Source organism: Acipenser ruthenus, chromosome 2 (assembly GCF_902713425.1).
Source record: "Acipenser ruthenus chromosome 2, fAciRut3.2 maternal haplotype, whole genome shotgun sequence".
Lineage (NCBI taxonomy): Eukaryota > Metazoa > Chordata > Actinopteri > Acipenseriformes > Acipenseridae > Acipenser > Acipenser ruthenus.
Window position 1 is genome coordinate 14,861,831 of NC_081190.1, and position 12,229 is coordinate 14,874,059.

The 12,229-nt window shown below is 40.1% G+C and overlaps 1 protein-coding gene across 4 annotated transcripts in view; it reads right to left on the reverse strand.

The window, feature by feature from the left end:
* Nucleotides 1-165: 165 nt before the first annotated feature.
* The window catches only part of LOC117403812 (serine/threonine-protein kinase NIM1), a 28,630-nt gene continuing 16,566 nt past the window's right edge, over nt 166-12,229 (reverse strand). For 2 of the 4 annotated variants that reach the window (XM_058990051.1, XM_058990056.1), the window contains 5 exons: nt 10,675-11,338; nt 9,349-9,694; nt 7,249-7,284; nt 3,002-3,270; nt 166-1,038 (listed from right to left, as the gene is read on the reverse strand). In XM_058990051.1, coding sequence (XP_058846034.1) covers nt 292-1,038; nt 3,002-3,270; nt 7,249-7,284; nt 9,349-9,640 — 1,344 coding nt within the window. In that variant the 5' untranslated portion in view covers nt 9,641-9,694; nt 10,675-11,338 and the 3' untranslated portion in view covers nt 166-291. The other 2 variants (XM_058990061.1, XM_058990065.1) reach the window with 2 other exon arrangements.

A 12,229-nucleotide genomic window follows, 5' to 3' on the forward strand; every position in this document is an offset into this window, starting at 1 on the left:
TCTCCGAGTCAACAATTGCTCCTGGTTTGTGGTAATGACGTGCTGTATATGGTAAGACAGCAGACCTGACAGACAGCAGTAGTGGGTGCTGGGTTAGGTGCTTTTGTATATAAAGACACCATCTCAAAAGTGATGACTGGACCATTCAAGACTTCAGATTTGTAGTTGAATTAAGAGACACAATTTATTAATTTAACCTTACAAAAATGTAACACAAACATTGTGAAAAAAAAACACATTCTATTTTCAGTACAAAATCTGTATGATTAAAGACAATGACATCTTCTCAATTTATAAAATTGAACAGAGTTTGGATGTGTACCTGATCTCACGATAAGGCTTGTGCCTCTCTTTCTTGGAGTCTTTGAGTTCCAGCTGTGTGATAATGGGCACGCTCTCCCTTGCTAGTCTCTTCTGCACACGGTGCAGGATGATGCGGTAAACTCCAGTGATGGAGCTGCGCGAGTCCTTCCCCTGGTTGTTCCTAATGTGCTCCTCTGTGATGCCCAGATTCTCCAAAGCCACTTTAACTTCCACCTCCTCTTCCTTCAGGTCACAGGGTTCAGCCAGATACATGGGGTCCAGTTTGAAAGGCTCCATAGCTTTGGGAAACTGGACCGAGTGAAGCCACTCGCTGGTCATGATGTGGTCTATAGTGTAGCGGTTGGCAGGCACAGGCTGCAGGATGCCTCGAATCAGTCTCTGGCAGGGCTCTAAGATATAAGGGGGGATGGTATAAGTGCCGTCCAGAATGCACTTCTTCAGCTTAGCTACAGTGTCTGCTCTGAAAGGCATGGTGCCAGTCACCATGAAGAAGAGCAGGATGCCCAGCGCCCAGACGTCCACGAAGACGCCCACGTAGTTCTCGTCTCTGAACAGTTCAGGGGCTGCGTAAGGCGGGGAGCCACAGAACGTGTTGAGGGTCTCTTCCTTCTTGCTGATGGTACTGAAGCCGAAGTCTCCCACCTTCACGCACGTGTTGCAGGTATAAAACACATTTTCTGCTTTCAGGTCTCTGTGAATTATGCTTCTATCGTGCTGAAAATATAGGAAAAAAAATGTTGGGTTGAGTGTTTTAATTCTTCAGTGCTCTACATGCATGCAGGGCTTGGAACAGTAAACTACAGCTTTGGCCAAACGTTTTGCATCACCCTACTGAATTAACACATTTTGCTTCCTAAAGTAGAGTGAAACCTGCTGAATAATGTTACGCTAACATATTGAATTACATACTGCTTTGTAGTTTTCCATATACTTAACGAAAAACTGACAAAAATTGAAAAATGTGACATTTTGAAATCCTGTACTACTATTATGGCTGCCTTGACCTTTGCAATATAATTTTGTAGTTTATTTGATTACATTATGTTAAATAAAATATTTAAATTATGTTCATAGTTTTATTTTATTTTTAATTATGTCTCAATCCTAAAATTCTAGGTGATGCAAAACTTGTGGCCATACGCTGTACAGTCTCTGTGTGAGAAGTTCAGGTTGTTCTTCAGGAACATATAAACATGCAATCATTTTTCATTAAAATTAAAACTATGAAACAACATTTATTTATTTTTAAAGAAACAAGTTCTGTCATACTTAAAATAGTTGACATAACCCCAACAGATAACACCTGGTGGAAGAAAGATGAGCAGCAGACAGAATGTTGAAGGACAATCTCTATTATTAACCTTTCCATGTATGGCGTATTTTTTAAAATAGCTGAAAAAAAGTAGTTTTTGAATATATGGGGGGAAAAATGGCATCGTCATACGAGGCTATCATCAATACTCAATATCAACCAATCAATACTTTATTTACATAGCACCTTTCATACAAAAAGTATATCAAAGCTCTATACGGGACAAAACAGAAGAAAATCAAAATGCAACACATTATAGAATTCAGTTTAAAAAAGCGAATATAAAAGACAAGAAAATCTAAATAGATCACATTTGCATAGAGAAGAGAAACACAGTTTAAAATTCAGTTTAACTAAGCTAATCTGAAAAAGTAAGATGCATTCTGTATAAGCTGCAGTGAAGTCTAGCAGCTGCATTCTGTATACGCTGCAGTGAAGTCTAGCAGCTGCATTCTGTATACGCTGCAGTGAAGTCTAGCAGCTGCATTCTGTATACGCTGCAGTGAAGTCTAGCAGCTGCATTCTGTATACGCTGCAGTGAAGTCTAGCAGCTGCATTCTGTATACGCTGCAGTGAAGTCTAGCAGCTGCATTCTGTATATGCTGCAGTGAAGTCTAGCAGCTGCATTCTGTATACGCTGCAGTGAAGTCTAGCAGCTGCATTCTGTATAACCTGCAAGTGATTTATGGCGTGACCCGAAAGCCCAGTGAATAGATCATTGCAACAGTCAAGTCGGGAAGAGACAAATGCATGAATTAGTTTCTCAGCATCAGACAAACAGAGAATTGACCTAATTTTAGCAATGTTTCACAAGTGGTAAAAGGACACTTTGGTGACATTGCAAATATGCGACTCAAAAGATAAATCACAGTGAAATAAGACCCCTAGATTTTTCACTTCCGTTTTTATGTTTGCGGTCAAATTGTTCAGATCTATTTTGTGGATTTTTAGTTGCTGCTGAGAACCTCTGTCTTATCAAAGTTTAACTGTAAAACATGTTGGAACATCCACCTCTTCACATCAGTAAAGCACTCAGCTAAGGCTGACACAGCCAGGGTGTCATCAGGTTTTACAGAGATGTAGAGCTGTGTGTCATCAGCATAGCAGTGAAAGTTAACACCATGTTTACAGATTATCTCACCCAGCAGTACAAAGAGAAAAGAATGGGTCCCAGTATAGAGCCTTGGGGAATGCCACAGGCAACGATGAAAATCCAGACACAGTCTCCGAATGAAACAAATTGCTGTCATGCATTTGTGTCTTCCATATGTCCCTCTATAAAGATTAGAGAGAGTTTGTCTCCATATGAGGTCACCACACATGAAAGGGTTTTAAAAAAAAACAACAAAGCTTTTGTAAACACACCATGTGTTTGACTGCAGAGAGGATTTGAGAGAAGACGATTCTGCTGTCTGTGTCAGAGAGCCTCCCCTCTGTGCTGATCTTGGTAAAGAGCTCCCCTCCTCCTGCGTACTCCATGACAAGGTGCAGCTTGGACAGGGTCTCCACAACCTCGTACAGCCGGATCACATTGGGGTGGTGCAGCATCTCCATGCTGGAGATCTCTCTCGACAGCAGACGCTGCGTCTTCTGGTCCAGCTTCGTCTTGTCCAGGATTTTAATCGCTACCTTTTCTGGGAGACAAACACAGGACGGAACGTTAATTCAAGAAATTCCGTACATTTTTCACCATTTGTATGTCATTTAATGTTTAACACCAAAAGCATTACTATCATGTATCCTGGTAACAGATTTAAATCGATCTGGCAAAAAGCTGACAACATTTTAAAAACAACTGGAATGGAATATAAAAGCTGCGTCTGTGTTCTGGTCCCTGTTCATACTTCTTATACCAACATTTTCAGTGTTCTCTGTACTAGAAAGTCACAAACTAACCAAGCTAAAAAGAGACTGGAAGCCTTGTACTTTGCATGGTATAATGGGATTTGTACTGTCATGTATGTGGATAGTTTAACAGGATTGTTGTTTGGATTGAAGGTACAGTACTGTACACTGTGGGGAGACTCACTCAGACACACACACACACACACACACACACACACACATTTTCAATAAGTTAGTTCGGTGAACATCAATAATTAACACACCTGCTTAATATCACACCGATTAATATCACACTGTGCTTATTATTAAGAACATAAGAAAGTTTACAAACGAGAGGAGGCCATTCGGCCCATCTTGCTTGTTTGGTTGTTAGTAGCTTATTGATTCCAGAATCTCATCAAGCAGCTTCTTGAAGGATCCCAGGGTGTCAGCTTCAACAACATTACTGGGGAGTTGGTTCCAGACCCTCACAATTCTCTGTGTAAAAAAGTGCCTCCTATGTTCTGTTCTGAATACCCCTTTATCTAATCTCCATTTGTGACCACTGGTCCTTGTTTCTTTTTTCAGGTTGAAAAAGTCCCCTGGGTCGACATTGTCAATACCTTTTAGAATTTTGAATGCTTGAATCAGATCACCGCGTAGTCTTCTTTGTTCAAGACTGAATAGATTCAATTCTTTTAGCCTGTCTGCATATGACATGCCTTTTAAACCCAGGATAATCCTGGTCGCTCTTCTTTGCACTCTTTCTAGAGCAGCAATATCCGTTTTGTAACAAGGTGACCAGAACTGAACACAATATTCTAGATGTGGTCTTACTAATGCACTGTAAAGTTTTAACATTACTTCCCTTGATTTAAATTCAACACTTCTCACAATATATCCAAGCATCTTGTTGGCCTTTTTTTATAGCTTCCCCACATTGTCTAGATGAAGACATTTCTGAGTCAACATAAACTCCTAGGTCTTTTTCATAGTTCCCTTCTTCAATTTCAGTATCTCCCATATGATATTTATAATGCACATTTTTATTGCCTGCATGCAGTACCTTACACTTTTCTCTATTAAATGTCATTTGCCATGTGTCTGCCCAATTCTGAATGCTGTCTAGATTATTTTGAATGACCTTTGCTGCTGCAACAGTGTTTGCCACTCCTCCTATTTTTGTGTCGTCTGCAAATTTAGTTTGCTTGCTATACCAGAATCTAAATCATTAATGTAGATTAGGAATAGCAGAGGACCTAATACTGATCCCTGTGGTACTCCACGGGTTGCCTTGCTCCATTTTGAGGTTTCTCCTTGTCACAAAGACGGCCAGAGTGGGTGGCGTCAGACCAGACAGGAATACACAGACAGAGACGGTGGTGATGATGAGCTGAGTGCAATGGCTGCACTCAGCGTTTATTAACAAATAAAAAGGTTTTAAACGGTACACAAAACAGGACACGGCACTATACGCCAAAATAAAGAGACAAACAAAACGTACTACACTTAACAAACGGTGCACGGAGAGACAAACAAACACGGTGAGTACAAACACTTCTAGATATTATTTTTACTTTACTACTTTACGTTCTCCTTCTCTCTCACCCGTTCTCCACTCTCGAACACCCAACCCTGACTGAATGAAATGTGCGTCTATATATACTATTGTGCTGGGATTCAATTACTAATTAATTATTCACTTGAATCCCAGCACGTGAATTAATTCTGTGCAACCCCGTGCCACACATTACATTTAACCAGCACGTGAAGTGATGTGCCATCCTCGTGCCTAAATATAATTATACACTTTAAACACACGTGAAACACAGACCCGTTTATATCCCGTGTACCAATCTATACACCAACATTAACATACGCACGCATACATACATACACAGAACACACAAATGCACACAGGGGCGGGGCACTTTGCCACACTCCTCTAATCAGTACTTTATGTTTTCTACATGTTAACCACTCCCTAATCCATGTGCATGCATTTCCTTGAATCCCTACTGCGTTCAGTTTGAGGATTAATCTTTTATGCAGGACTTTGTCAAAAGCTTTCTGGAAATCTAAATAAACTATATCACATACTTTGCAATTATCCATTGTTGATGTTGCATCCTCAAAAAAATCAAGCAGGTTAGTTAGACACAATCTCCCTTTCCTAAAACCAAACTGACTGTCTCCCAGGATACTGTTACCATATAGGTAATTTTCCATTTTGGATCTTATTATAGTTTCCATAAGTTTACATATAATAGAAGTCAGGATTATTGGTCTGTAGTTACCTTGTCCGGTTTTGTCTCTCTTTTTGTGGATTGGTATTACGTTTGCAGTTCTACAGTCTGTCGGTACAACCCCTGTGTCAAAAGACTGTTGCATGATCTTGGTTAGCGGTTTGTAAATAACTTATTTAATTTCTTTGAGTACTATTGGGAGGATCTCATCCAGCCCAGGGGATTTGTTTATTTTAAGAGCTCCTAGTCCCTTTAACACTTCTGCCTCTGTTATGCTAAAGTTATTTAAAACTGGATATGAACAGGTCGACATGTGGGGTATGTTGTCTGTGTCCTCCTTTGTAAAAACTTGTGAAAAGTAATCATTTAATATATTTGCTATTATATTTTCTTCTTCATCTATGATTTTGCCATTTGTATCTCTTAGACATTTAACCTCCTCTTTGAATGTTCTCTTGCTGTTATAATATTGGAAAAACATTTTGAAATTGGTTTTAGCCCCCTTAGCAATGTTCATTCTCTCTCTCTCTCTCTTGGCCTTTCTAACTTCCTTTTTGACTTGCGTTTACAGTTCCAAGTACTCTTTCTGTGTACTTTGTTTTTGGTCCCTTTTAAACGCTCTGTAAAGTGCCTTTTCTTGCTGAATATTCTTTTTAATTGATCTATTAAACCATTTTGGCCATTTTGTTTTAAATTTACATTTGTCTACTTTTGGGGTGTAATTGTTTTGCGCCTCTAGTACTACATTTAAAAAAAAAACAGCCATCCTTTTTCTGTGGCTGTTTTCTCTATTTTACTCCAATCTGCTTCTGTTAGTCTTTTTTTCATACCTTCATAGTTTACTTTTCTAAAATTGTAAACCTTAGCTTTAGTCATTACATTTTGGGTTTTAAAAAGCACTTCAAATGAGACCATGTTGTGGTCTGAGTTTGCCAATGGTTCTCTGACCTCTGTTTTAGTTATTCTGTCTTTGTTATTTGAAAAGACTAAATCAAGGCATGCCTCCCCTCTAGTCGGTGCCTTGACAAATTGCATTAGGAAGCAGTCATTTGTCATTTCCACCATTTCAATTTCGTCCGTCGTGCTCCCCACCGGGTTTTCCCATTTTATATGGGGGAAGTTGAAATCCCCCATTACTATGGCTTCTCCTTTGCTACACACATTTCTAATGTCATTGTATAACAGATTATTTTGCTCGGCGTCTGAGTTTGGCAGTCTATTGCATGTTCCTATTATTATGCCCTTTGAATTTTTGTCCATTATTCTGACCCATATTGATTCAGCGTTGTTTTCTTCATCCAGATTTAACACCTGGGCTTCAAGACTATTTCTTATGTATAGCGCTACCCCTCCGCCTCTTCTGTCCTGCCTGTCTTTCCTATACAGTGTATACCCACTAATATTATATTCGTCTCCATCACTCTCCGACAACCAAGTTTCTGTAACACCTATCACATTGTAGTTACTTGTTAGTGCACTAACTTCAAGTTCTAACATTTTGTTTCTGAGACTTAGATAAATACATTTTAATGGCTGTCTTACCTGAGTTGTTGCCCTTGTTTTGATGTGGTTTCCCTTCTGTTTTTTAGTTTTCAAATCGAAATGTCCCAACAACAGTATAATGGGAAGTCAGTGAAAACAAGGAAATGTAACAGTCATGCAATTAATTTCCACCCCACTTAATATCACTTCAAAATGTTGCATGTACTGTCCTGTACTGTAGACACATTCTGTATACACTGTACTGGACAGCCTTGTGTCACATGATCACCCAACTTGACTCATGGAGATTAGAAGTGTGTGTTCAGTGTTTTAGTAACCATTGCATATTAAAATGAAAAAGTCTCAGAAATTAAAAGATTTAAACACAGCCATGAAGGCTGAAATAATTGCTCTATCCAAGAAAGGAGAGACAATAAAACAAACTAACTGTCGCTTACAAATTTTCTTCGCACCTGTCAACGATCTCAAAGAGTCTTAAAAACAGGAAAGCATTTGAGTGCCTGGTGGCTTCTACTACAAAAAGAATGCGCGCAGGAAAGTATGAAGTTTCAATGTGTACGTGGTTGTTTGGTTTGTTAGGTTACTGATGAACTCTGCTTATCGTCACAATGTATGCCCTCTGAAGTGATAGTAAGCGGGTTTGACTGTATATTAATTAATATTGGGATATGGTGCTGTAAAAACCTGCCTTGACATGCAAACATTTTAAATACAACTTGATTGGAGCAAGATAACTGGAGTGTGTTTGAACTAGAACACTCTAGTTCAAACACTCTTGTGAATGAAACCTCTCAAAGCAAATGTCAGTAACAGAGAAAGAGTAGATTTGAAACCTCCTGTGACAAATATCCATGCAGAAATTCATTCAATCTGGAACGTGGACTTCGATGAAGGAGGCAACAACAAGCTACGTTTACTGGATTTGGAATGACATCATAATGGTACAAAATGTCCACGCGAAGTTGAATGAAATTCAGGAAAGTGACTCTCAGGATTATGCATGAGTCGTCGTGAGCTACATTCATATGCTATAACTCATTCAAAGTCACTAGGAACTTATTTCTGAATAGCCAGAGAACATCAAAACGTATTGCTCTTATGGAGTGATCTCAAGAAGTTTGCATCTGTCAAATAAAAAATGTATACTACTGTATACTTATTGAATGTGTAACAGGTTTTTTTTTTATTTACTGACAAATACTTCACAAACATTTCTTGTACACAGACAAGCAAGCATGATGAGGCTACCTAAAAGATTTTTTGTACTTAACATTTAAACAAATCCTTTAATCTCTTTAAGTCTGGGCTTTGTACATAAAGTACAGTAGTATTATGACTGCACCACTAAAACATCAGGGATTAGCGGTACTGTAAAGGGAGAGCAGTAACAATAACCTTGTTGCTCTGTTTGCTGCCTGATAGAAATACAATCTGCAGCCTCCTACCAATATTGCTGATCTTGATAATAATTCACAGAGTTTAAAGCAAACTTAAAGCCTGCAACCAAGCAAGCTGTTTCTGAGAAAAACAGATTGCACATTTGGAGATCACACAGTGCATTGCCTGGAAGCTCTATTAGGACCGGTCTACCCGATTGGATCTGGCATCACCTGATGTGAGGAATGCTCTCCTGGTATGTCCCGGGTCCCTTTATTACTCAGGAATGCAGGACGAATGCTACAGTTTACTTGGCACCGCGGATCAAGTCCACCCAGCAATGCTACCTAGTGGCTACTTTCAATTGCGTGGGAATGGATTGAGGAACATGACAGAGACATGACATCACAATCCCTCAAGACACCTTCCAGCACCGTGGGGAGTCTGTGCCATATTGTGTCAAGGCTGTGATCAGGGCCAGCTGTGGCCCAACACAATGTTAGGTACAGGTCCTAATAAAGTGGCCAAGCAGTGCATGTGCACTTGCAAAGTATTTTGTGAATGGTAAAGCACTTATTTCCATCCTATTTCCATTTCCATTTCACCACAAACCACTGCTCTACAGAATAGTTGAGCATGTGACATGGTTCAGCTTATTTGCCTCCAGACTGGCCTTCATCCCCTAATGATGTGCCTTTCCTTCATTTCCTAACAGTTCCAATAAAGTGCCAAGTAAAATCCAGCATGTCTCTAAGCCCGTACCTTTAGTGAGGGAGTGGATGCCCAGCTTGACGTTGGAGAAGTTTCCACTCCCGATCTCTCCACGGACCCGGTAGAAGCCGATTCTCTTGCCCAGGGTGAGCTCTTTCACCACCTTCTCATCGTGGGACATGTCCAGGGTCAGCTTCTCGAAGGCAGTCAGCCGCCGCAGCCTGCCGCCCTCCTCCTCAGTGTAGCGCTCGGTGCAGGGGTAGTCCTCGGCACTGTCCTGTCGGCTCCACCGGGCGTAACGCTGACTCCCCAGAGTCCCCCCATTCATGTACACCGCCGTCATCCTCCACACTCACTTAGCTCTGCATAGCTGCTCCCACGGAAAGAGCCGGAATACCTGCAACAACACAAAAATCCAACCAACCATCAAAATAAGGTTCACTTGCAACATTTAGCTGCCATTATACAGATCCCCACCCAATTCTCTTTGTTTTATGGAGTAAAAGGTTTAATTGTACACTACTGCTCTCCTATTTCATTGTAATATTTTTTCTGTGACTTGAATTTCAAAGAGTTTTCTAGAAAAACAGTTGTGATGCTGGGACACTGTGATCTCTATTTAACAACAGGTGCAAGGGCAAGGCACATTTTCTGATAGGAATATGATCATTTTAACAGCATAAAACTGGCACTGTATCTGTTCCTAGCTGCAACTGAAACGGTTTTATTTATTTGACAAATGTTGCCTTTGCGGCTGCACTCGTTGCTAAATAGGGCCCTAGATACCCAGCACTTAGCTCAGCTCCTCCTTGCACATGTACAAATGATCATGTTACCTTTTTTAGTATGCGCTTCAAAAATGTCGAACGAGAACAAGTGAAATTAAATTTTCTTTCTTGTTTGCACATCGCAGTGCTGGAGGAGACTAAAACACTGAAGTAACAGGTGGGTGACTGAGAGGATGGGGGTGACAGAGGTATGAGAGGCATTTCCTCTTCACGCAGAGAGCAGCTTCAATCACCTTTTCAATACAAAGGCACTGAAAAATGCACATGTTCTTTACAGTGTAACAGTTTACAAGGCACAGAATTAACCTATTAAGGATCCCTGTCTACTGCAAAAGAAAGGCAGCTCATTGTGGGTGTCCTACTGCACGTAACAGTAGGAAGGAGTGGTAAAGACAATAAGGGTCATTTGGAGCACACGTACCATGAGTTTCTTCCTCAAACAAGTTATTAAACGCTCAAAGCCTGACATTACAGGAACATAAAGCAATGTGTATATATATACACACACACACACACATACACACACACACACACACACACACATATACAGGTCCAGTTCTGCAGATGAGACCCTCATTTTTTTACCTACCTTTGTATGCCTGTTCCATTTAGAAAGATAATGCTCAAAAAGTCCTGTTAGCTTTTTCAAATCTCTTTTAAAAGATTCATTTGCTTCATATATTTTTCATTTGTAAATGGGCTTCCTGACCACAAGCAGTAAAAAAAATAAAAAATAAAACATAATAAAAATCTGATAAAACCTGCTTGTGAAAATCTCCAAGGACCTCTAATATCTGTATCGGTAGACAACTTGATACAAGTTTTAAGGTTTTTTTTTTTTTTCTGATTTGACACCCCAAGTGACAAGATCTTCTGTAACTCTTATTGTCAATGCATTCTGATTTACATGCTTCACTTTATTATTGATCAAATTAAAAAAGTAATCTCCTGTTCAGATCAAGGCAATGGTAAGGCTCAGAGTGAGCTGTCCTCAAGCACTGCGTGGGCCCACTTTCCAGACAGGAAGACTGCTTTGCCTTTGGCATTTTCTTCATTTTTTGTCTGTTCCTCTTCGACCCGTCACCAGGTAACTCCCGAGTCTCTGCGTCATTGTTATTGCAGTGGGGGTGCTGCCGGCAGTCTCCTTGGCTCCTACTGTCACACTCAAGGGAATTAGAAGGGCCAGCAACTTTATACACGTTAAGCTGTCTTTAAATTAGTCCTAATTTCTGGGGCTGGGATTCCTCTTCAGCCTAACGCAAGACAAAACAAAATAATCATTGTGTTAGGTTGCTCACCATCAATACAGCAGAAAGTATCCCGAATGGGATCATTTTCACAATATAGCTTACAGTCAGACCTCTTGTTTTAGACCAGACTGTCTGATTGGTAGAAATGGAATCTGAATATTCAGTCCTTTGTTTTGCTGAGATGCAGCTCATGTTAACTGCCAAAGCTGATTTCGGAGGAAGCGGCAGAGGAGCAGTTTTGCTTTCAAAGAAACAATCTAAGTGAATAATTTAGCAACATGCCCAGTAATCACTAAGATTAATGACTTTTTTTGGACACTGGAAAATGCAGAGCTTTTAATGATTTTTGGGATATATTTGTGTTTGTTGTATGTATGCTTGCCCTAACTTGTATGTGTAGATGCATGCATGCTTGCTACCCTGCCGATTCCAACAACCTCTGGTGAGTTGGGACATTGGGAATTTGCTGGTTTCTAACTGGATCAACAGCTTGTATTTAAAATCACAGCCCGCGCTTACAGTGACAGCCACTTCACTTTCATCCACTTATCAAGAAGCTCCACCAGGGGGCACTGCCACATGGTACAATATCGCAAAATATTCAGATAGAACGTGACAATGAAACCGAAGACAGACACAATATTGAAAAGTTAAATCAATATGTAACTACAAAACTTCAACGTTTGATATAGCAATAAACTCACAGATTACCAGTTGTTTCATATCACAAAATAAACCTGATTAGAGGACATTACCTTAGTAGTTGACCTTGTCTGTATGGGAAGCATCCTCCTAGAAGGTTTCCATTGACAGTTTCATAAACCAGCATTACAAGCTCCTAAACCAGTAAGACCAACTCACCAGCACAGTCAATGAGGTGCCCGTTGAGAGGTT